Genomic DNA, 26,812 nt, shown 5'->3' on the forward strand with positions numbered 1-26,812 from the left:
AAATTAATGGTATTATCAGCATTTACCATTATAATTTATTATGTAAATACTGTTTACCGCGTGTACTTTCAACAAATTTATCTAAACGTTAACTTACCTGTCCTGTTCGTCCCATTGAGTTTCAGCAAGTCATAGACACTTGATTAAAAGTACCATGTTCATGAAAATTGTAATCATTTATAATGGTACAGAATACAATGATTTCACCATTGCTCCCTTGCTTTACTTACAAAGTAGTGAACTATGATTAACAGGGTGTATTTTTTGTGAAATAATGTCTTTAAAATCTGAACATGGATCTACATCTCAAGATAATATTTTAAATTTAGTTAATATATATGGTGTGAATGTGTGTAAGAGCATGTATTATTTATAATATGGAAACACATTCATGATATCAAATTCCGATATCAAAATTTAATTTTATTAGTTTATTTGAATCAAGACTGTCCAGAAAACTTTACAGAATGCTTGTGGAACAAAGATTAAGTAAAACACATTTTATAAATGACCAATAACTGTAAGGCAAGTTGATAGACTATGATCCATTATTGATGTTGCATGATTTTATATCACATTTAGAACCTCAACATAATTAGCAGGAAACATCCCATAGTGACCATCAGGATTGTAACCTCTCCACCAGCCGTCATCTATCATATCTATGTCTGTGATAATATCACCTGGATCAAAGGTGATCTCTGTGTCATCCGCTGTATAGGAAACAAAATGTAAAAAATATGACAATTTTTGAGGGTTAAAGGCATAATATGTAATTTTCACCACTAGAGGTCACTAAACAACAACAAGAGCATAGCTTAATGAAGCTGTGAAAGAGTGTAAAACAAATGGGAGTTGTAGTTTTCACTATTGATCTGACAGGACTCACAAGTCATGTTCATGGATGATGTAATGAAATAAAGTTTTATAACCACAGTTAGACTTGATAGAAGCAACAGCAGTGGCGTACTAGATGCTTTAAAGAATTAGTCCTTTAAAAAAAAAAAATCCAGATAATTTACTCACCACCATGTCATCCAAAATGTTGATGTCTTTCTTTGTTCAGTTGAGAAGAAATTATGTTTTTTGAGGAAAACATTCCAGGTTTTTTCTAATTTTAATGGACTTTAATGGACCCCAACACAATTAATTTTAATGCAGTTTAAAATTGCAGGACCCTAAACGATCCCAAACGATGCGTACGGGTCTTATCTAGCGAAACTATTGAAAATATGCACTTTTAAACCACAGCTTCTCGTCTTCCTCCAGCTGTGTGACGCACCAGCGTGACCTCACGTAATTGCGTAATGAGGTGGAAAGGTCATGTGCATATATTAAACGCACATTTGCGGACCATTTTAAACAATAAACTGACTAAAAGACATTTATTAGTATCATTCGACATACAACACCGTCGAAACGGTCCTCTTTCTCCACACTTGTAAACACTGGGGCGTAATTTCGCATATGTCATCCATGATCTCTTGACGTGATGACGTATTACGTGAGGTCGCACTGGCGCGTCAGACGACCGGAGGAAGATGAGAAGTTGTGGTTTTAAAATGCATATTTTTTATTTTTCTTATCGTTTCACTAGATAAGACCCTTATGCAGTGGTGGACGAATTACACAAATCGTGTACTTGAGTAAAAGTAAAGATACCCAGGGTAAAATATTACTCAAGTAAAAGTAGAAGTACTTGCTTAAAATTTTTACTTGAGTAAAAGTACAAAAGTATCTGCCTTAAAATGTACTTAAGTACAAAAGTACTGTGATTTATTATGGCCGTATCATTTTGTCACAAAACTCAAATTATGTGAAATAACTCTCTTGGCTAACCAATCAATTAATAAAAGGACATTAATAAATCAGACACTGATGTCTATTAAAATGATCATAAGCCTAAAACCTTAAAAACAAAAAATTTCCTTTAGCATCAAATGAAATAACATGATTTGAGAGCAGTACGTCTCATTTCAAGATTGATTTGTTAAATAATTTATCAGTTTAAGTGTAATACAAACTTGACTTAAGCACAGGTTCACAATAGTTTTCAAAACATTAAATACATAACGTTATCTAGAAATCAGTCTCCCTTTCTTTGACAAATAAAACAAGCCTTACAAAATATAATTTCAGAAACGTTTCATGTGGTTTAGCATGTCATATGTATATTGTAATACATAATTTTATGTATTTATATATTTTGGAAGCAAAACTTTTGAAAATATTAATAACAATCTCAGTTAATAGGGAGCACTCCAATCCACCTGCATGTTTAAGCATCATACACTGCATGGCTAGTCAAAATGTCATTTATATTTTACAACAGTGTTGATAATGATTCATTGTCATTTCACAATAACAGAGCACTAAGCTTCAAATACAATGAACTTAAGTGAAACAGCTAACTATACGGCTAAAAATAGCTTCAGCCTGCATAGCTTAAAGTTCATTCATGATAACGTTGTATATATTTTAGCAACACAATTAACAGTTTTCTGCAAGCTACTGTTAAGATTGCTCATTTAAAAATATAACCAGAATAAAAATGGCTTACCTCTACGCGTTTCCTTAGATTGAAAGAGTATTCTTTTAAAACGAAATAGCACAGTTTCAAGCCAGGCAGAGAAGACACGAATGACTCGTTCTTTTTTTCAAGGACTTAAAAAAACTCGCGTAAATAAGGCCATTGTTGTTGTGACGGGTCAGTTATCTCCTCCGTTGTTTTTGAATGTAGTTTCATTCTCCAGTCCAAACGATGCATTGGCTGGCTGCTGCACTCGCGTGACTCGCGTAGCTTACGTGAAACAGCGCAGCAACCAAAACGCAGCCAAAAAAGTTCAAAACAAAGCGCATGCTGTACCCTGATTGGTGGTTTGACGCATCACATGTGCATCTTATTTTTTTTGTGCAGCTTTAGTTTGCCCAGTTACGTTTTTTATCCACTGATAAATAAAAAGGAACGAACGATTTTTTTAAATGTAGTGGAGTAAAAAGTAGGATATTTGACTTTAAAATGTAGTAAAGTAAAAGTAAAAGTCTTCCAAAATAAAAGTACTTGAGTAAAGTACAGATACGCGAAAAAACTACTTAAGTACAGTAACGAATTACATTTACTTCGTTACTGTCCACCACTGCCCTTATGCCTCGCTTGGGATCGTTTAGAGTCCTTTGAAACTGCAATTTTAAACTGCATTAAGTGTTGGGGTCCATTAAAGTCCATTAAAATGAGAAAAATCCTGAAATGTTTTCCCAAAAAAACATAATTTCTTCTCGACTGAACAAAGAAAGACATCAACATTTTGGATGACATGGTGGTGAGTAAATTATCAAAAATTGACTAATACTTTAAGTACTACTTCTGCATATGGTGCTGCACAGACCGACTGGTGTATAACATCAAAGTAAATCACTTATGCGATACTTTGATGTCACATGTTGATCGCTCTGCGCTAGGAATGCTAAACAATTAATCGCGATTAATCGTTAGCAGAATAAAAGTTTTTGTTTACATCACATATGTGTGTAAACTGTGTATAATAAATATGTATATATATAAATATGAACACATTCATGTATAATTTTAAGAAAATTATATATTAAGTATTTATATATAAATTATACATAAATATACAAATGTATATACACATGTAAACATTTCTAAAACATATACATGAATGTGTGTACATTTATTTATACAAAGTTATTATACACAGTTCACACACATATATGATGTAAACAAAAACTTTTATTCTGCTAACGATTAATCGCAATTAATCGTTAAGCATCCCTACTCTGCGCATATCCACATGAAGTCAAACACACCTATGGTTTTATGGCAACATAAGCAGAAACTGAGGATAACCTGGACATGACACCACTGACTAGAAATCCTATGAACAGGGGCAAATTTTAATGTAAGTTTACATGTTAAAAATAACTCTTTGCTGGGGATTTTTGAATATTTTAATGCAAAAATATACATATTGTTCCTTTAATGTGACTTAGCTCTGCTGTCAATATGAATCACACATGCTTTTATGTAACAAATGCATTACAGTCCAGCATAGATAAGAACAAAAGAGAATATTTTACTGAATGCATTTGCAATTCGTTGCATGAAGATTTTGATAATACTGCATAATTAAACCACTCACCAGCTTGGTAGTCATACAGTGCCCTTGCGCAGATGTTCGTGGAATCACCTGTTTCCTCTTCTTCAGCAGCAGGGGTATCAAAATCCTTCAAGATAAATATAACCAGAATATATTTATTTTAGAAAATAACCTATTATATAATGTCAGCGGTGTGTCACACAGAATACAGACAATATAAAATTAAATTCAAATGTCATGGAGGCTTAGTTTGGTTAAGTGAGGTACCAACCTGGTCTTGACCCCGATAAAGATCTTGTGAGGACAAGTTTACGTACTGGTCGTCTTGATATTTATTAATCTCAGTGTAGTGTACAGTAGCAGGGGCTGATTTTGAATCTGGATGCAATGAATCAAGCATTAGGCGTAAATATGACACAAATTGGCATTGTTAAACACTTTAGAGAGAACAAATACCTTTCCATTCGTTCTTTAAACCCTTAGCTTGTTCTGAACGAAATGAATCATCAGAGAAATGGTCTAAAAAAACAGAAATAACACAGACATTGTTATTACATGTACCAGCATTAGTGTAAAACCATAAAACTAGAGACATCACTTGTACACACCCTGACTTTTCCTCGTATAGGAAGAAGTTTCATGATCAGAAGATGCTGAAGCCCGTCCATGTGGGATATAAGTAAATGCCCCGGATGGTTCGGGAGACTCGGGCTTAGACCAACGCTCGCTGGGAGGATTTTCCACAATGACTGCTTGCTGGGATGAAACTGAGCTTTTCCATTGACCTGAGGGAACAGACATGAGTCATCCAAACTTTGGGATTTAACGGTATGAGACTATACCCATGTTTTATTCATAAGAGCTTTTGTCAGAAGTTCAGTCTGATGGTTTCTGGACACCTGAGATATCAGAACTCTCTGTACCTGGTTGGGTATCAAAGGAAGATGTTTCACTGTTGAAACTTTTCTCCTTCTGCATGAACAGATCCCTGGGGTTCACAGAGCGCTGAGAGATGAGAGATGCAGCCTCCTGAAACAAAAGGTAGATTTAGCTTTTTCAATGTCTACGGATACATTTCTTATTTGAACACATTATGGAGTGCCACTGCCACAGTAAGGTTCTGGTAGTAAAAATCCCACTCATTTTTTCTATAAAAAAACTGATTGGTAGTGATTGCGCTTAAACCTTTCAAGACCAACTTACCACAGACTTTTTCATAAGACTTATTTAAGATGTCAAATAAATCTGGTGTCCCCAGAGTACGTATGTGACGTTTTAGCTCAAAATACCATATAGATCATTTATTATAGCATGTTAAAGTTACCACTTAGGTGTAGGTGTGAGCAAAAATGTGCCGTTTTGAGTGTGTCCTTTTAAATGTAAATGAGCTGATCTCTGCACTAAATGGCAGTGCCGTGGTTGGATAGTGCAGATTTAGGGGCGGTATTATCCCCTTCTGACATCACAAGGGGCGCCAAATTTCAATGACCTATTTTTTCACATGCTTGCGGGGAATGGTTATCCAAAACTAAGTTACTGGGTTGTTATTTTTCACACTTTCTAAGTTGATAGAAACACTGGGGACCCAATTATAGCACTTAAACATGAAAAAAGTCAGTTTTCACTATATGGACCCTTAAAAATAGCATAACAATCAAACAACATCAAAAATCATAAGAAATAGTCAAAATTGCATGTAAAGATCTTCACTTCCCATGAGCGCAAAGACTGAGCCACCAGTGAGAGTATTGTTGTTTCTGAGTTTGATTATCATCAGGAAAGTTTTTAGGAAGACAGAATTTAAGTTTAATTCAGACTCACATTGGCTTTCTGCACCGACTCGGCTCGCAATATTCCTGATCTCGCCGGTGACTGATTTTCCTTCTGAACTTCAACCTTAATCGACACAAGGCAGAGATGATGCATTTAAAGTATGATTTTACATTATTTGGATTCATTACAGAAATAAAATGATAATTTTACCACTTTTCTTTGTTCCAGTGGTTTATTCTGAGATTCCTGTTTCTTTTCAAAAATCCTGTAAGATACCAAGATTCACAATAAAAAGGTATTAAAGGAACATATTGAATGTTTTTGTAATAGGGCTTCATAACATAATAATTAATCACGAATAATAATTTGCCAAATAAACATTTTGTTTACATTTATCATTTATATGTGTGTGTGTGTGTGTGTGTGTGTGTGTGTGTGTGTGTGTGTGTGTGTGTGTGTGTGTATAAGAAAACAAGTTTTTATTAAGCATTTATACTTATATTTAATATAATATAGTAACTATATATAAATATAATTTTTTATTAATTTATATTAAATTTATATTATATCCTATTGTAAATATATCAAAAATTTATTTTTGTGGGTGGATGCAGTTGCATAGAGCTTCATTTGGACAACTTTAAATGCTTTTTTTAGATTTTTTGATTTTTATTTTGCACCCTCAGATTCCAGATTTTCAAATAGTTTTATCTTGGCCAAATATTATCCTTTCCTTACAAACCATACCTTAATGGAAAGCATATTTAATCGGTTGATGTATAAATCTCAATTATTTAAAAAAAAAATTGACCCTTATGACTGGTTTTGTGGTCCAGGGTCACACATAATATGATTGATTATATCTGAGTTGAATGAGACATTAAATCACTCACCTTTGCTGGTGAATCAGTTTCTCTCTCTCTTTTCTCTGTCGTTCTCGTTCTTCCGCCTCTCTAGCATCTTGTTCCATTTGTTCTTTTTCCAGGCGCTCTCTCTCCTCGGCCGCCTTCCTGCGCTCCTCTTTTCGTCGTTTCTTTTCTTCTTCCTGATCAAGACAACAGGAGAGACTATATCAAGACAACAAAGAGCAGGTAAGAGGATAAATATGAGGTGTTTACATGTAGCAGTTCCTCACCTCGGCTTTGGCCCAGAAGCTGTCTCTGTCAATACTTTGGAGTTCATCTAAGGCGTTGACCTTTTTATAGCCCGAACTCTGTGAAGACAAATACCATATGTTTAATTCTTAATGCAGACAGACAGTAAATTTGCTTTATTGAGATTCATTTAAACTTAGACTCACTTTGACCTTTGGCACGGGCTCAGATCGCAATGTTTCTACTCTTACAGTAGACTGCTGCTCCTTCTCGACTTCATCCTTAAATCAACACATGATGGAGACATTATGCATGAAAAATATAATTGTGTATTATTCAGATTAATTTTAGGAAGAACAGAAATTGATTTTACCCATTTCCGTTGTACCGGTTGTTTATCCGGAGATTCTTGTTTCTTTTCAAAAAGCCTGTAAGATACCAAGGATCACAACATAAAAATTTTTCTAAAAATCTTTAGAAATGTTGACCAATATTGATAGGATAGCATTTTGCAGTTAATGGAGATTTGTGGGATGCACATCCAGGGCATGAAGCTCCCGTTCCACCACATCCCAAAGATGCTCTATTGGGTTGAGATCTGGTGACTGTGGAGACCATTTTAGTACAGTGAACTCATTGTCATGTTCAAGAAACCAATTTGAAATGATTCGAGCTTTGTGACATGGTGCATTATCCTGCTGGAAGTAGCCATCAGAGGATGGGTACATGGTGGTCATAAAGGGATGGACATGGTCAGAAACAATGCTCAGGTAGGCTGAGGCATTTAAACGATGCCCAATTGGCACCAAGGGGCCTAAAGTGTGTCAAGAAAACATCCCTCACACCATTACACCACCACCAGCAACCTGCACAGTGGTAACAAGGCATGATGGATCCATGTTATGCCAAATTCTGACTCTATCATCTTAATGTCTCAACAGAAATGGAGACTCATCAGACCAGGCAACATTTTTCCAGTCTTCAACTGTCCAATTTTGGTAAGCTTGTGCAAATTGTAGCCTCTTTTTCCTATTTGTAGTGGAGATGAGTGGTACTCGGTGGGGTCTTCTGCTGTTGTAGCCCATCCGCCTCAAGGTTGTGCGTGTTGTGGCTTCACAAATGCTTTGCTGCATACCTCGGTTGTAACAAGTGATTATTTCAGTCAAAGTTGCTCTTCTATCAGTTCGAATCAGTCGGCCCATTCTCCTCTGACCTCTAGCATCAACAAGGCATTTTCGCCCACAGGACTGTCGCATACTGGATGTTTTTCCCTTTTCACACCATTCTTTGTAAACCCTAGATATGGTTGTGCGTGAAAATCCCAGTAACTGAACAGATTTTGAAATACTCAGACTGGCCCGTCTGGCACCAACAACCATGCCACGCTCAAAATTGCTTAAATCCCCTTTTTTTCCCATTCTGACATTCAGTTTGGAGTTCAGGAGATTGTCTTGACCAGGACCACACCCCTAAATGCATTGAAGAAACTGCCATGTGATTGCTTAATTAGATAATGGCATTAATGAGAAAATGAACAGGTGTTCCTAATAATCCTTTAGGTAAGTGTATGTATTTGCATTTGAATAGAGCCGCGTTAACGCTTTTGGACAATTTTGAATAAAAACAATGCCTTGCCGTCTTCTTCGTTGGGAAACTCCTGTCCCGGGGGCTTACAGAATAGCAAAGTGTTCAACGAATGAACACATCGGAATCTTGCAGGAAGTAGTAGGTCATCCAGGTACTTTTCGCTTACTGTTCTTGGAATACTATAAATTTAGATATACTACTTGCCTCGCCTACTGCTTTTCACCTACTTCAGACGCAGCCCTTGCGTTTCTGGTTTGATACATTTGCATACGTATAAATGGAAGTCAATGGAATAAAAAGTGTAGTGTGACCGCACTCTTAGTCGCATAACATTAGCTAAAGGAAACATGTCATATCGCAATATAGGTTTTAATCGTCATTTAGAAAATATTGCAGAAAGGTTTGCGCAAATCTGCCATGAAAACCAGGCTATTATCGTTTCTTTTGTTCATCTGAAGTAAATTTAGCTGGAAATGCCATTTTTATTCCATTGCAAATGCATCTGTATTAGTAACATGATCATATTTTTATTTCCAGACACATGTTTAGTTGATTATATCTGAGTTGAATGAGACATTAAATCACTCACCTCTGCTGATGAATCAGTTTCTCTCTCTCTTTTCTCTGTCGTTCTCGTTCTTCCGCCTCTCTAGCATGTTGTTCCATTTGTTCTTTTTCCAGGCGCTCTCTCTCCTCGGCCGCCTTCCTGCGCTCCTCTTGGCGTCGTTTCTTTTCTTCTTCCTGATCAAGACAACAGGAGAGACTATATCAAGACAAGAAAAAGCAGGTAAGAGGATAAATATGTAGTGTTTACATGTAGCAGTTCCTCACCTCGGCCTTAGCCCAAAAGCTGTCTCTGTCAATACTTTGGAGTTCATCTAAGGCATTGACCTTTTTATAGCCCGAACTCTGTGAAGACAAATACCATATGTTTAATTCTTAATGCAGATAGTAAATTTGCTTTATTAAGATTAATTTAAACTTAGACTCACTTTGACCTTTGGCACGGGCTCAGATCGCAATGTTTCTACTCTTACAGTAGACTGCTGCTCCTTCTCGACTTCATCCTTAAATTAACACATGATGCAGACATTATGCATGAAAAATATAATTGTGTATTCTTCAGATTAATTTTAGGAAAAACAAAAAGTGATTTTACCCATTTCCGTTGTACCGGTGGTTTATCCGGACTCGGAGATTCTTGTTTCTTTTCAAAAAGCCTGTAAGATACCAAAGATCACAACATAAAAATGTGTATGAAAAGATCACAGTGGATTCAAAGTAACTTTTAGTTTACATCAAAGCCATGATGTGCTACTTTTTAAAAACAGGTAGATTTTGCAAAAACTCCCATCAAAGGTTTAAGTTCACATGAGGTTGTTTTTTCAGGCAATTTGAAAGAGCAATATATCACAAAACTGTAATAAAAACTTTTTTGTGACTTTTACATGCGTCAGTTGACATGATAATTCTTAAAAGATGCATACTATAAACGCCCTGAAACACATTATATGTGGCCACTCCCAAATATTAGGAATTGCCACTATTTCTTGCCATTAAAGGCGGGGTGCATGATCTGTGAAGGTCGATGTTGACATTTAAAATCACTTAAACAAACACGCCCCATCCCAATAGAATCTGGACCTTCTTTTGATAGACCCGCCCCACACATTTGCAACCCAGGCACGATGTCGGTTAATAGACACGCCCCTTAATGCTGATTGGCTACAAGTGTGTTTTGGTACTTGGCCCGACTCCCAAAGTGTTTTTCAAAAATCATGCACCCCGCCTTTAACATCCAGTAACACTTTTTTCAGTAACACTTTACAATGAGGGGATATTAGTAAACATTACTAAATGCATATTAACTAAGCAAAGTGTCCATCTAATGAAGACTTCGGGATCTTTTCGCTTACTGTTTTTGGAATACTATAAATTCAGACATACTACTCGCCTCGCCTACTGCTTTTCACCTACTATATAGCATGGAGTAGGCGGTTTTGGACGCAGCCCTTGCGTTTCTGGTTTGATACATTTGCATACGTATGAATGGAAGTCAATGAAACAAAAAATGTAGTGTGACCGCACATTTAGTCCGCATAACATTAGTTAACGACAACACGTCATATTGCAATAGGTTTTTATCGACATTTAGAAAATATTGCACAAAGTTTTGTGCAAATCTGTCATGAAAATGAGGCCATTATCATAAAGTATCTGTTTTTTAAAGAAGTAATTTTTAAATGCGTGCATTTAGTTGTTTCTATTGTTCATCTGAGGTTAATTTGCTGGAAAGTCATTTGTATTAGTAGCATGAACATATATATTTATTTCCAAACACATGTTTAGTTGAGTTGACACTAAATCACTCACCTCTGCTGGTCAATCAGTTTTTCTCTCTCCTTTTGTCGTCGTTTTCTTTCCTCCGCCTCTCTGGCGTCTTTTTCCATTTGTTCTTTTTCCAGACGCTGTCTTTCCTCAGCGGCCTTCCTGCGCTCTTCTTGTCGCCGATTCTTCTCTTCTTGCTGATCAAGATAATACGAGATTGTTGATCAAGAAAGCAGTTAAGAGGATAAACTTTAAGTTTAAATGTGCCAAATTCTCACCTCGGCCTTGGCCCAGAAGTTGTCTCTGTTTGTACCTTGGATTTCATCTAAGGCGCTGATTTTTTTATAGACAGAACCCTGTTAGGACGAAAACTCGTCATTTTGAAGGCAGACAGATCAAGTCATTCACTAACTAGTGTCTGCATACTAAAAAAGGATTTTAAATAAACCAATTAAACTAGTTTTACCATTACACTAAGCCAAATCTCTTTGTTTACTGAAGAAATGAAGGTTATAATGCAGTATTTTATGGTAGCTTACTATAATAGTTACTTACCACTCGGCCTGGAGGTTCATAACTACTGTTCTGGTTTGATTCTTTGTGGGCATTGTAGTTGACGCCTGAGCCCTTGGATATCTTCTCCATGATGGATGAAGGTTCAACATCATCATCGGATCGAGCGTTGATGGTCACATGGGCACCCTTTAATTTTAAACATTTCCAGAACACTAAATTGATGGACAATATTGATGGACGACACTGTAGCTAATATAGAAAGTACAAAATGTAATAGTTAACACTCACCCGTAGAAAATTACCCATTGAATGAACGTGATTGGCACAAATGCCCTTTCTAACATCCTTGACTCCTTCACCAGTCTGTAACAAAGCAAAATGTGGCTAATTTATAATTATAAACAACAAGTATAAATGATTTTTATTATGGAAGATGAAAATTGTTTGGTGCATGAAATTTCATAACTATGTGACACTTTTGGCTCATTTTTGTATTAGTTCGTACCCAATTGATCAGAACAAACTTGGCGACTCCGGAGCTGGGATCAGTCACTCTGCAGAAGGCGTACATGACCTTTCCGCTGTTAAGTTCACCCACCATTTCTTCAAGTCCACCATCTTTCACACATCACAACAAGCAAACGTTTCATTGGACAGGCAAATCATAAAAAAACTTGTAATTTTCCACTGCTGCTTCTTGAAATAATAGTTAGAGCCAGAAAGAATGACATCACTCCCTTAGCATGCTTATCTGCATTCCTCAGCATCAGATTTTAACCAAACCCTATTCGCTCACCTCCTTTCCCTGCCACACGGATGTCATTGCTGTTCCCCTCATAGGTGAACAAGACCCTGTAATAAACAAATGTGATTCATTTATAAAGGCAGTCTTGTACTTCTCAAACATGACATCAAAGAAGTGCATGTTATGAAAAATCAATCTGTTTAATGTTCAAACATATCCCAAAACTTTACAATGAATTGTTTATAAAGCCTCAAGCACAGGTGTGGTTATATGCAGTAATACTGTGCACATATTGAATAATTATTTGCATGAGAAGTCAATTTAAAAGTGCTTTAAAATAAACATGATGCCCAGTTAAGACAAAAAAAACAAACATTTTTTTCAATTATTATAGGAAATATTAATAATACGAATATTTACAACATGTCCTACCAGTTTGTGCCAGTTCTGCCGTTCACTACTTCGTTATATGCCGCGGTCAGCGCAGGTCCGTTTTTACTCAGGTTTACAGCCATATTGTGTCATAACATTAGCACTAACTCGTAGTAAACTTGCTGTAGATGTGATGATAATCTTGTCGACCTGCTTCCTCTTTCATGCGATTTGTCCTCAGCCGGTTTAAATGCGCACCTGCCCTGTCAGGTCTGGTTCAGCAAGTTTTTTGGGAATTGAAACAAGGAAGGGAAAGGACGTAACGTTTGATTTCCTTTAATCGTGACACTTAATGAAAGAAACGATATATAAAAAGATAAATAAATATATTAACATTTTAAATAATTTCTCTAGCTGTAGATTAGTACATATATCTCCGGTAATCGCATTGAAGAGATTCTTTGATTTAAGTCGATGAGTCGATTCTTCCTGGCAGCAAATGATTCTCCGATTCTCCAAGTCAGCTGCGTTGTTAGATTTCATCTGTGGTATTTTACGTTGTACATCATGTATGTTAATAATTTTCTTGTGATTATATTAATATTATCACCTACCTGATGTACTTTTGAAGTACTGCGAACGCGAATCATTTCGGCCGAGTTATTTAAAAGATTCGGTTCAAATGAATCACCAGAAGATTCTCGAATAGGACATCAGTTTCAGTGCTATTGATCGATGGGTGGATCATGAAGTTCACACATGGAACTAGTTAAACTCGTAAATTGACATTTCTGCATTCACTTAAGTCTAGCCACACCAACATAACACAATTTTTGCGAGTTTACATGACTGACAGTTACTGACGATTAAAAATAAAGAGTTTTTGTGCAACGAAAAATAAAGTTTAGGCTCTAAATGCATCATATGGGAGTTATGCTGTGGTGTGGGCAATTACCGATAATGACGCTCTCATCTTTTACAGATGCGACATTGGAAATTTTCCATGTGAAATTCCTGCTTTTCCTAGAAATTCCCACAGGGCAACCGCAAACAGGATCTCTGTGGGGATATCCAACCGCAAAGGTGCATCGTATGCACATTTTTTATTTATTTTGTTAACTCGCAGCATTTGTTGCGAATAAAAGCTGCAGTTCGTTATTTCACCGCACGATGTCGCCGTCGACGCGTTTTTGACCCCTCAACAAAACAATCCCTAAAGACCTTCAAATGACCAGCAAAATTTTGCAAACAAAAATGTCTATCAAACTGTAAAAGTTGTCGAATATAGCCCACATGTTTTGTGCTTATGGGTAATGTTATTTTACACTACATTTGAAACAAATTAACTTTTTTGAACTTCAGAGCCTCAGCCCTCCCGATGGAGTTGAATCAATGTGTACCTCACAAATTCAACCGCATTCATATTCTGCCAAAGAAAATCATGTGCGTGCAATTAAATTCCCGTCTTTTAAGCGTTCGTGTGACCATGCTGGTATTCAGTTTGAGCCAAGATCATCACCAAACGAATTAAACGCAGATTCTTCCTTCAAGTGCCAATTTGAACACAGTGTTATGAAGGCAAAAAAACACATGATTGGCAGCACATTTGATGTGCTGTGCTAAAAGTGGAACTGCGCTCATCTGTAACTTTAGCGGAGGGGCCACCTTCAACAATAGTTTCAATAACAGACTCCCATTTCCTAAGGTTAAAGTGATTCGAGTAACGCACAGGCTTTTCCAGAGAGCGTCACGGGTATCCCTATGACCGCTCCCAGCGTTTGCCGTTCGTGATATGGCACTGCCAATTCCTTTTGGACGCATTTCAACTCCCTAAGTCTTTGTATCTGGCTAAGATGACCCAGTTTTCCCTCTGTATCGTGTTGCAGAGTCGGCTTGCGAGTGTGTGCGTCTACGTGCACGCAGGTCTGTGCTAAGCGCGCCTGTTGACAGGTATGATATAGAGTACATCTGCCCCCAGAGCCCTCTCACACACAGCAGACAATTGAGAGCAAGAACGTAATGGGAGCGGGGCCCCTAGGGGCCGGCCGTGGGGTTGGGAGGGCCGCGGCTCCTGTGTCATGGCTAGGCTGGTGTCAAGGTTTGGGTTTACGACCAACCCCCAGTCTCTCTCTTTCTCTCTCTCTCTCTCTCTACATACACACTCAGCATTACTAAGCCATGTGCTTCAGCGATCTCTGAGATTTGTCCCTGGAGGCCAATCCCTCATAATCAAAATTAATTGCCTGTCCCTGAAACTGTAATCGGGTTTCACTTTCTCTCTTTTTTTGCAACTTTGAGCTCAACATTAAACAGGCTGAAAGATTTCATGCACATGTTGTTTATTCGAAAGCATTGTTGTCATTACTTAAAAACTTTATTTTTAGGATAAATCAATTATTTTGCATTGTGACCCCAAACCATTTAAGTCTTTAATTATTCAATTCTTACATTATTTAAATTGTGCATACTGTAATAATACATTGGTTTTAATAAGAATCCCCATTGAGTTAATGAGAATTGCTATGAATTGTAAAAACATATCCAATTTTTTCCCTTTTTTAATGAAGTGAAAGCGTCCTGGACATGTTTTATCCGATTCACAAATTTGATCTCACACATGCGTCTAAAATCTCAGAAGTTAGCTTTAGCATTTCACGTTTCACTTCTCCTCTTTTGATTAGATTTTCTTAAATGCAGCACCTCCTGTTGAGACTTGTTTTGCCCTTATAACCCTTTTTCTAAATTAGGAGTTGCATTATCTTCTGTGTAAACACAGTTTTGTGCTCCATTTCCTCCAGACTGGGTTAAGCCTGCGTCAACATTAGCAATCAACTGGCAGATCGTATAGCAAAAAGCCCTATTCAAATAGTTTAAAATATATATTTTATGCATGGTGTCCGACCGGCTCCCTCACTTTTCACTCACTTTCCGGGTTCAGATTGTTTTAAACATACAGTGGCCCCGGGGCCTTGGGTGCTTTGTGTGTATTTTGCTTTGTGTGCGCCTGTTTCCCACTCAAACGTTTAGAATAAATAATTGGCGACCCCCCTCTCATTGTGGACACACAGGCCCATTAGCATCTGATTTGATGATACACATCATGTTAGTAAATGAATGGCGAGCTAGTGAGCCTCCCTACCGGGCCAATGCTCCTCAGGTGCAACACCTCTCGGGCACGGACCAACCCCCGTCTTGCGAATCGATGCGGATTTGCTGTAACTCCTTATCAGGACTGTCCTTAATTAAAGGCCATTAACATTCTTTCTCACACGTACCTTTCAGTCGGCATGCTCGGTGGGTTGCGGACCCCTTGCTGTTACCCTTGAATGAGCAATGCGCACTTTTATTCACTGGCCGGAGTGCAGCATGCTGGCCCTTGGCCAAATGGTGCCAGACCCCCGGCCCGCCTGCACGTGCAGCCCGGAGGAGCTTCATTGTGTGCATGTAATGTTTATTAATGCGTCGCCCATGTAAACCATTGTTTATCATCTCAATAAAGCATGTCGGTATATTGAATTTTGACAGATGCAGAAGCGCGCGTTTGTGTGTGCGGGCTAACTGAATGAGACCCGGAGAAACCCCCTGTAATGAGTCGGTGTCCATTGCTTTGGGACAGCTGCTAGCACTTCTCAGCACAATACAGCTGGTGTGCTCTAATTACCTCTTAGCTCTGGTCATATGAGAAAAATGTAAACCATTCTGAAGGAAACGGTGAGATGCGCTTGACCGTGAGTTATTGATAATGTGGCATCATCTGGAGGAACTGCGCGTAAATTCGAAGATTCGCATCTGCAGTCATGCACGTGTGTAAAAACTGGCTTTGTTCACACAGACGTCATGCAGTTACTTTACCCTGCATTTTCAGAGAAAAGGTACCACCCCAGTGACAGCTTTTGTACCATTTGAGACAAACGCTAAGAAAAAACTTTTAGATTACTTTTTGTATCCGAGAAGAATAAAACATGTTGCCATTTGATTTTAGAGAATGCATCTTGTTCTTCTTCACCTCCCTGTGATGTGTGCAAGACTAACAGTGTAAGGTCACTAGTGTTTCTGTAGCTCAGTTGGTAGAGCATTGCATTGGTAGCCCAAAAGGTCTTGGGTTCGATTTCTAGGATACACACAAAAAATGTATACCTTGAATGCACTGTAAGTCTGAAAACGTCACCTCATTCACACAGCACTTTGATCGCAGAAAATTTACGTAAAATTGGCAGGGAGCTTTCTTTGTGAACAAAAACGGGTGAATCTCGCGAAATTAGACTGATAAGGTGTCATGAAACATTTTGATAAAAAAAGAAAATGCAAAGTAAGAATATCAAAATAAGAAGCATACAGTTACAAACATCTCTTCATGTACTATTTTGCATATGATTTCAAATGACATCATACAAACCAATTTTTGTTGTTTTTTCAACATTTAAGGGGAAATTTTTCATTACCGCAACGTGAACATGACTGGATTTGGGTTCTTTGACATGGAAATATTTATAATAAAAAAATAAAAAAAATAAAAAGCTTCAGTGCATGTTATACTATAAACATTTACAGTAAAGAAACATGTGCTATTTGGTGATCATTGGTAAATGTAGAGACAATAATAAGGACTATAAAGGTGTCCAAGACCAATTTTCTCATCCTCCGCAAAAATTTTCAATCATTGTGTAAGCCCTCAAGGAACTAACATTTAAAAAAAAAAAAAATGTTGGAAGGGACATAATTGACCGTGACACTCAAGATGGCTACCAGGAAAACAGTTCTTATTTTTTCTCTCCAGATAAAAGTTGAAATTTTTTTGTTATAGTACCTAGACAACTTTTTAGTTCTCATTACCAAAACATGAGTTTGTAAATGCATATATTTAATGTAATATCATGTTGCGGTAATGATATTTTTTGATAATGATAATCTAAAAAATGTAAATGAAAAGTAAGAGTATCAAAATAAGAAGCATACAGTTACAAACATCTCTTCATATACTATTTTGCACATGATTTTAAATGACATCATACAAACCAACTTTTGTGTTTTTTCCACATTTAAGGGGAACATTTTCATTACCGCAACGTGTCCATGACTGGATTTGGGTTCTTTGACATGGAAATATTTATAATAAAAAAATAAAAAAAATAAAAAGCTTCAGTGCATGTTATACTATAAACATTTACAGTAGTGAAACATGTGCTATTTGGTGATCATTGGTAAATGTAGAGACAATATTAAGGAATATAAATGTGTCCAAGAAAAATTTTCTCATCCTCCGCAACAATATTCAATAATTCATACCTAGACAACTTTTTAGTTCTCATTACCGAAACATGAGTTTGTAAATGCATATATTTAATGTAATATCATGTTGCGGTAATGATATTTTTTGATAATTATAATCTAAAAAATGTAAATGAAAAGTAAGAGTATCAAAATAAGAAGCATACAGTTACAAACATCTCTTCACGTACTATTTTGCACATGATTTCAAATGACATCATACAAACCAATTTTTGTGTTTTTTCCACATTTAAGGGGAACATTTTCATAACCGCAACGTGTCCATGACTGGATTTGGGTTCTTTGACATGGAAATATTTATAATAAAAAAATTAAAAAAATAAAAAGCTTCAGCGCATGTTATATTATAAACATTTACAGTAAAGAAACATGTGGTATTTGGTGATCATTGGTAAATGTAGAGACAATATTAAGGAATATAAATGTGTCCAAGAAAAATTTTCTCATCCTCCGCAACAATATTCAATAATTCATACCTAGTAGGGATGCATATCAATTAATCGCAATTAATCGTTAGCAGAATAAAAGTTTTTGTTTACATCATATATGTGTGTGTACTGTATATAATAACTTTGTATAGTTAAATGCACACACATGCATGTATATATTTAAGCAATGTTTACATGTGTATATACATTTGTATATTTATGTATAATTTATATTATATTAATATAAATACTTAATATATAAATATTTTTTTTTCTTAAAATTATACATGCATGTGTGCATATTTATATATACATAATTATTATACACAGTTCACACACATATATGATGTAAACAAAAACTTTTATTCTGCTATAGATTAATCGCGATTAATTGATATGCATCCCTAATACCTAGACAACTTTTTAGTTCTCATTACCGAAACATGAGTTTGTAAATGCATATATTTAATGTAATATCATGTTGCGGTACGGATAATTTTTGATAATGATAATCTAAAAAATTTAAATAATTATATAGGAAATATTTTTTAGATCCTCTAAAAATAATGGTTATAGTAAGTTCAGACCTTAATTTTATATGTGCAAAAAAAAATTGGCTTCATGGGCTTTTAAAAAAATCTGATGCTGGACACCTTCTAAGTCTGGATTTCATGAGAATCACCCAAACATATCCCTTAAATTCTGGGATCGCTCCCGTAAAGGGGACCTAGTAACATTTATGGAAAGCAGTTTATGTAAACAAAGACCGAAACAATGCCATGAGCACTCGTGTCGTTGCAACAAGAAAATATCATTCAGCTCTTTAAAACAATTTATTTATATGGATTTATCCGGTGCTGAAGCTGAGATCATTCAGCAGCATAAAATATAGCACATCACACATTCATAGCTTATATAAACACGAATGCACGTGTGTGGTTTCTCGAGAGAGAATAAGCAAATGTCAGAGGCTACAGAGAAGTGCATGACTTTAAACACGTCATGTGTCTTTACGTGATCTTTATGGCATATGTGTGAATGCATGCACAGATTCCAGAAAATTATTGGCAGTGTGAAAGAACCAAAAATCAAACAATCCCGGACGCTTTTTCCGTAATGTCTGTGTGAAAGGGCTCAAGAATAGCCCTGTATATCACAAGATCTCTGGGTGTAACTGTACCTCAGGTTGGGCTGGCACATTTCTTTATAAGGTGTGGGTTGTGGTGGCCTAAACGACATTGTTTGCTTTAACTGAGGTTAGTCCAGTCCCCACAATGTTTTATGGTCTATTTGGTGTGTTAAGAAAAGGCTTTTCGTTGAGTGGCTGTTTTTTACAGCTAGAGTTTGTTTCTTAATTGTACCTAATTTCCTTTCCACACTAGGCTGGCCAAAACAGAAGCAAACTGATGGGCGAACTCTTCGGGTGACACCTCTGCTATCCACATGGTGCTCAGTACACTGTGATTATTAATCTTGACATAAACTGTGTTAAAACAATATACTTGTTTAGTAAAAAGAAAGCAATATGTGGCCATCTGTTTTATCACTGTTATTATTAGTTTTCTGCATATTATAACATACAAAAATGTTCACCATATTACCGCAACTGCCAGTTTTTTATCATACATTTTAACAGGATTTTTTACAGTGTAGGAACAGCCATGTTTATTGGGCAGAAGGAGGGAGGAGTATTTAAATCATTGAGTTTTATTTGATATTTTGAAAGATTCACAGATGGATTTCAAATATGTCAAATTCAAGTTTTATGTTACCAGAGTTTAAATGCATCACTTGCTCGATTGGTAGAGCATTGCATTAGCAGCGCAAAGATCATGGGTTCAAGCTCAGGGAAACAAATGCTTTGGATAAAATGCATAAAAATAAATACTGATTTAGAGAAGTTATGATCTGACTCATGAAAAATAGCATATTGCTGTTCCTGTTTGTGATTATTTTTGTCCTGATCTCTGAGGTCATAATCTAATGTGGGGATAAATCAAATCAAGGCAGGAGTGTGTTGGTGGTCAGTGCTTTGTCCATTGTGAGACTGACCCATTGATTCCCTGCGGAGCTCAACATGGTGGCAATTAGTCTTAACCCTTCCCCTCCCACCCATTAGTGAGTCCAAACACCATCCAGCTCCTCCTGTCCTCTGATCATCCACCTCTGCTTCAAAAGAAGTCAATGTCAGATCATACACTTTCATTTAACAGCACATTGAAAATGAGATGACTTCTGAAGTCTGTTTGGTTATGTTTGGTGATCTAAGAGGTTGTTTACACAACAAAAATGAGAAACGTTTTAAAGCGTCTTGCCCGTTCGTTTACACAACAATGCGTAAAACATAAACTTTTGTCCGCTTTATCTTTTCTGTGTAAATGTCAAAAATTCAAATCTGTGGAAATGGTGATGTCATGTGCATGTGTTTTACGTATTCAGTGTACAGGCATTGACATGTACAATGACAGTCTACAGCACTGTGTTTGTCCTGCTTAAGATATTAAATTTTTTTATTAACGTTTTTATTAACGTTTATATGCCTGTGCACATAAAGGAATGCGTATGTGCACAGGCATATAGTGTTTCTTTACAAAGCAAGATCGCCAACTACTGACCTGGCGTGCATAATGCAGCATTTTCTTTACGTTTTCTTGAATCTGTGCAAACGTGGGTCGTTTTGGCAATGTTGTTGTGTTTATGTGAAGTTTTTACAAAAAGGCAAATGAACAACGGCCCTACCTTGTTGTAAAAACTGTTGTGTAAACGGAGCCTTATGGTCAAAGTGGCCAAGTAACCATCCAACAACCAGTTATTATTACAGTTGTTTAGACGACAAGTTTACATATATACACAGCTGGCTTCTAAACCCATAAAATATGGAGAAACTTATATTAATAAACCTACCTCATCGTTTGATGTGTTGATTGTTTATATTCATCGCTTTGTAAGCATTTAGTGTTTCTTTACCAAGCAACATCGCCAACTACTGGCCTGGCATGCATAATACAGCAGTTTTTTTAAAGTTTTCTTGGATCTTTTTAAACGTGGATCGTTTTGGCAATGTTGATGTGTTTCTATGGAATTTTTCAAAAAGGCAAAGGAAAACTTTTCAGTTTTTTACTACATTGTAAAAACTGTTGTGTAAACGTAGCCTTAGGGGTTGTGCACATCAAAACTATTAAACGCGGCTGAAAACGCCTGGACAATGCCGAATGCCAGCTGTTTTTCAGCTGAGTGCCAGCTTTCTTCAGCTAGGCGCTTTGGTAGCTCAGCTGTGAGAGAGTTGGTTGCTGTGATACTTGTCCCGCCCCTCCTCCACTGTGATTGGACGGCCGCATGAGAACTGACATTGACGAGCGGAGCTTTTCATCCAAAGTTGAACATTTTTCAACTCTCTGTGCTCAGCGCTGAGCGCGGGAAAAACCCTGTGCGCCGGTTTTCAGCACGGAAGAAAACCGCTAGCTGCTGGCTTATTTGAAAAACGCAGAGCTTCCATTGAAAACAATTGAAAACATGCGCCGGCCACGGGCGTAAAAGTTTTGGTGTGCACGCCCCCTTATGGTCAAAGTGTAACCGTCTCAGTAACCATCCAACAACCAACTAGTACTACAATAGTTTAGACGACTAGTTAACATACACAGCTGGCTTCGTGGTTTGAAAATTCGGGGTTTGAAATCCCAGCTAACAAAGCCATAGTACACTGAAAAGAACTGGAGGACGAAAACAAGAAGTTTTGTAACGTCTGGTATTGTGTGACTTCTTCTAGTGACTTCTCTTTTTTTTCCTCCAGCAAGTAAAAATATACCATTGACAAACAATATTTTTAATAATATGTTCCTCTGGCATTCCACAATAAACTGTAATGCTAAAAAACTCACACGCTCTCTGATCTCTGTGATGCTGCTTCTCAGTTGAAGCCATTTCAAGTGCAAAATTATTTACTAAATGCTTTTTTTTTAAATGGCGTGAATATCAGTAATATCACACTCGCAAACATTAGTAAATCATGTTGCGTTTAAAAATTTTAATAATCTCCTCCCATAAATTTTGCGTTTAAAAGAGAAACTTCTAGGTCAGTCACAAAAATAACTAGACCACACCTTTTCAGCACTAACTATCCACTGCGCATCATTAGTAAATCCCAACACTCATTATTTAATGACAAAATCATGGTTTGCGCTGGTGCAAAAAGTGGAGAAACCCAACTGTTGATTTAAATAATGTAGAAAATGTATATATTTGATTTAATCATGCATTGAAACAAAGCAAACACAAAGAGATTTGATATTAGATGCTTTTCTTTCCATATTTGATATTAGATCTGTGTCTTTTTCTAAAGATCTGATATCTAATCCATCTGTGTTCAGTGATCTCCAAACATCTGCCAGCCTAATTTTTGATTTAAAATGCAGACAACCCACTAGTCTACTTTAAAAATAAGCGGTTTTGCACACCCTGGGTCGTTCTGTGGTGCATACGTTCCTTTATGACATCATGTGGAACGCACTTGATTAATGGAGATATGACACAACAAGTGGCCGGCGCTTTCCAATAGGTTTATCACACGGCAGCTTGGACAGGCACTCTCCAGCTGTTTGAAATATTGTGACACATCCTTCCGCCTCACCCCTTCTCTCAGCTTCCTTGAGGAACAAAAGAGGGATTTCCTTTCGGACTGATATATGACATGGCTAGATGTGCAGAAGTGAAACAGTGAGCCACAGTTGACTTATACATTTGTCTCATCGCCTTAGCTGAATGACTGCTGACAGACAAAAACTAGCAAGGTGATGGGGATTTACTTTGGGTTTTATTCTCTCCGATGTATCTTCAATCTGATTGGATGAGATCATCCAATTCGTAATCTTATTGCCATGATGCAATGTTTTACGCCTAAACCCTAGACGAATGAATAGCTTTGTGACTGGTTTAGTCTTGCCCTGTTCAAGGTCTGAAGGTCCAATGGAAAAGCTGAATACACACACACACACACAAAGGGCCCATGGAATTGGGAGTGGGGCCCAGCGGCCCCATCCTCCCTCAGCACCCAGACATCCATGTATGCTCACAGTTATCACAAGCAAACTTGAAGCAACGGCGCACATACACTGTTAAATATTATATGATCATGACAACATATGTTTTTACATTAATTTTACTTGTCAAAATAAGTTAAGCAATTTCAAGATTTTTAGTGGAAGTGAATTTCTTGAGAACAATTTCACAATCTGATGTCAGATTTCTCACGTCTGCAATTGTTGAAGATTTCAATATCAACTTTAACATTTTTCATCCATGTACACATATGCAGATTTTAAGTCTTCAAGAAGGTCTCCGGTTCTAGGTCAGGTGGCTAGGTCATATTTTCCGTGTCAGCTTGGGTTTACTCCAGGTACTCCGGTTTCTTCCCACAGGCCAAAAACATGCAGGTTAGGTGAATTCCAGATGCCAAATTGCCCCTCCTTCAAGATGTGTATGGATATTAACTTTTGGTGTGTATGGATTAACCAGTTCTCACCATGAATATAGCCATAGATGCTGGAATGGCATTAAGGGGGCATGCACACCAAAACTTTTACGCCCGCGGTCGGCGCATGTTTTCAATTGTTTCTAATGGAAGCTCTGCATTTTTCAAATAAAGTCAGCAGCTAGCGGTTTTCTTCCATGCGTTTTTTCCGCACTCGGCACTGAGCGTTGAGGGATTCAACTTTAGGTGAAAAGCTCCGCTCGTCAATGTCAGTTTTCATACGGCCGTCCAATCACAGTGGAGGAGGGGCGGGACATTACCACAGCAACCAACCGGCTCACAGCTGAAGTATCAGAGCTACCAAAGCGCTCAGCTAAAGAAAGCCGGCATTCAGCTGAGAAACAGCTGGCATTCTCCAGGCGTTTTCAGCCACGTTTAAAAGTTTTGGTGGGCACAACCCTTAAAAATAAATTCTAAATAAATAAAATAAAAAAACTGTTTTAATAATTTGGTACTCATTGTCATGGATCACACGATGTTACAGGCCATAACAATATAATATTATCTGTAAAAAGTGTCTTATATAGCTGAAAATAATAATTTCTTGTTGTCTGAATAAGTCAGTAGCTGCGTTTGTGCAAAACTTTAGCGTTATTTTCTAAATGTCGACAAAAAACTATTGAAAGATGACAGGATTTCTATTAACCGATTGTATGTGACTAAAACGAAAGTCGACTACCGAATTGCTCTTGCGGTATTTTGATGTCAATGTGAAGATGCGTTGACGCGTGTCTTGAGGTCTCAAAGCGTGAGTGAGGCGTTTAGCGTGGCGCGGTAGACGCGAATGCGCCTCATTTGCGCATCTAGTTTGTGCAAATTGAACGTTGCCGCAGGAAATGATTGGGTTGAAAATCGGACCTTTGGCGGAAAAACGCGCCACATTAACCAATCAGGAGCTTGCTCTAGTAGTAACGTGACTACAGGAAGTGAGCAAAGTCGCAGAAGCTCCTCCCATGACACGGATTTCCGCGTGAAAGTCTCGATGACTAGAATTTCATGCGCAGCTTTCACCCGCAAATGAAGCCAGTGCACTTACAATGTTCAATCGTCCCACTACGTGCGTTAGATGCGATTTTGACCCCTCAAACGCGTCTGGTGTGAACTCACAGTTAGGCTTGGCCGGGTTGCCAGATTTTCGTAAAAAAATTTATCTATCCCAATTACCTTTTCCCAAATACTAAAACTTTACTTTTATAATTCGTAAGAAAAACATTAATGTCAACAGTTTCAAAATAATAAGATTCCACAGGAAACCACCAACTTGGCAACACTGGGTTTCATACCACCTAGGACCGTTCCAATATGGCGGACGACTTTCATATAACGGCCCAAAGAAACAGTTGATAACGACGTGTCTAGTTATAAATATATATATCTATGGTGGACAGTAACAGAACTTGCAGTTACACACATTGTCTATATTTTACACAAACCTACATGACTGTCAATACTGTTACTCTGACATTGACTAATTCAGGAAGTTGAGAATTGTCTCATTTGTTTCTATTTGTATTTCCCCAAAAGTAATTTCAGGAGAAAGACTTAAGTTGACACTTATACAAAACTGAGATCTGTATGAAATTTTCTTCTGTATATGTGTTTGCGCGAGTGTTCTGGGTTGCTAATGGCCATACTATCAGTAAATGTAAGACCAATATTTGAAGTATTATAAATACCGGTATGAAAATGCACAGACATTATTATAAGCAAAATGCAGCGGTAAAGTCACCTCTGTGCCAGCTTGTGCCCGCTGGAACGTATAAGGTCAGCAAATACAGAGGAAATGATATGACCTCAACTGGGACAATCGGGGAAATGGGTTTGTATTTATATACAATAGGTACTTAACAGCCATTGCACGCTGACACCGAGTGCTTTCACCACGGTGTGGGGTCAAAGGTTAATAGCCTCTTGGAGTTACATGTATAGGACACGGGTGAGAGGTCACAATAGGGAGATGAAGAAAAACAGGTCCAAAGTATCACGAAACTCTAGTCTCTTCCCTCAAATACTTGTTGAGAAAGTTAAGTACTTGGGTTGTAAAGTGTTTGTTGTCTGTGGATGTGCAATAGTTTTCAACCGTCTAATATTTTGGAGTGAAAAAGTATAAAAAAGTGAAAAGTGGTTACATACCAGAATGAAGTCGGAGGTGGTCGGAGGGATTGGGAAATTAGGGATTCATGATGTAAGACAAAAATGAAAGACATTTCAGATGTGGGACCTTTTCTTTTACTAAAAGATCGTAAAGACAAACATTTTAAGATTTAAGCATTTCATGCAGCACTTCAATTGCATCATGAAAATTACATTTTATTTACCTAACAATGAGTTTACATAACTTGCAAAGTAAATTACGCTTTCATGGGTTGTACGTCACAATGATTGTAAAATAGGACCAGTGCACTGTTTTATGAGTCAATGAACGTGAACTAGCCAAAATCAGTGGTGTACTTGCAATATAAAATTACTACTTTTAGTTTAATGGCATGTAATGGTCACATGTATTGAAAGACCATTCTGTGCTGAGTTAATTACAGCCATGTCAAATAGGTCAATCTTTGCTCAGATTTAGAGATAGACCATCGTGCCTTTCGTAATCTGCACCTTCCCATTAGTCCACAATGAAGATTGGTCAGTTTATAAGGCAAACTGATATAAAAGCTTTCTTTGAAACCAAATGTAAAATCCACTCTGCCTTTTGCTTTAGTCAACAAGCAAAACCACAAAGATGTAATCGTTTCAAAATGTTCCATCAATCTTTCTGTATAGCGGTTGGCTTGGAGTTAAGGTTACTGTCACTGCCTGTTTTGGTATGTGGTTATATCCTCCCTATTTGGATGCACTTTTTGTGACAGCGAGCGTATTACTCAATGTAACATTCCAGATGTGAGTTTTGTCGAAATTTCCATCCGCCTGTATTCTTTCAGTGCCCAAGACTCGCTGGATTTGACACTTGGCTCTTAAGATGTACGAATAAAGAGAAATTACCTCGACAGACGCACTTGAAAACAATTCATCATTGCTGCAAAGTGCAA

General features: G+C 37.2%; 1 protein-coding gene across 2 annotated transcripts; it reads right to left on the reverse strand.

Annotated features, from left to right (window-relative positions):
• Nucleotides 1–408: 408 nt before the first annotated feature.
• On the reverse strand, nt 409–12,824 carry dbnla (drebrin-like a). 2 transcript variants are annotated; one of them, XM_065261940.2, is made up of 23 exons: nt 12,594–12,823; nt 12,213–12,268; nt 11,922–12,034; nt 11,705–11,779; nt 11,456–11,602; nt 11,179–11,256; nt 10,946–11,097; nt 9,732–9,792; nt 9,565–9,639; nt 9,404–9,481; nt 9,162–9,313; nt 7,359–7,413; nt 7,192–7,266; nt 7,027–7,104; nt 6,785–6,936; nt 6,102–6,156; nt 5,940–6,014; nt 5,042–5,147; nt 4,727–4,903; nt 4,575–4,637; nt 4,390–4,496; nt 4,161–4,245; nt 409–713 (listed from the first exon to the last, which is right to left on the reverse strand). In XM_065261940.2, the coding sequence occupies exons 1-23, from the start codon at nt 12,674–12,676 to the stop codon at nt 568–570; spliced, it is 2,244 nt and encodes a 747-aa protein (XP_065118012.1). In that variant the 5' UTR covers nt 12,677–12,823; the 3' UTR covers nt 409–567. The 2 variants fall into 2 exon arrangements, with proteins under 2 accessions (XP_065118012.1, XP_065118020.1); XM_065261948.2 differs by lacking the exons at nt 6,785–6,936; nt 7,027–7,104; nt 7,192–7,266; nt 7,359–7,413 and having other exon boundaries at nt 12,594–12,824.
• Nucleotides 12,825–26,812: the final 13,988 nt, after the last annotated feature.

The sequence above is a fragment of the Paramisgurnus dabryanus genome, chromosome 10 (genome assembly GCF_030506205.2).
Source record: "Paramisgurnus dabryanus chromosome 10, PD_genome_1.1, whole genome shotgun sequence".
NCBI classification, from domain to species: Eukaryota; Metazoa; Chordata; class Actinopteri; order Cypriniformes; family Cobitidae; genus Paramisgurnus; species Paramisgurnus dabryanus.

Coding starts and splice junctions, on each gene's coding strand:
- dbnla (XM_065261940.2), bottom strand. CDS start 12,676: ATGGCTGTAAACCTGAGTAAAAACGGACCTGCGCTGACCGCGGCATAT. Junction 9,793..10,945: donor AAACTGATTGACCAGCAGAG/GTGAGTGATTTA, acceptor GGTATCTTACAG/GCTTTTTGAAAAGAAACAAG. Junction 5,148..5,939: donor AGTCGGTGCAGAAAGCCAAT/GTGAGTCTGAAT, acceptor CTTTTGTTTCAG/GAGGCTGCATCTCTCATCTC.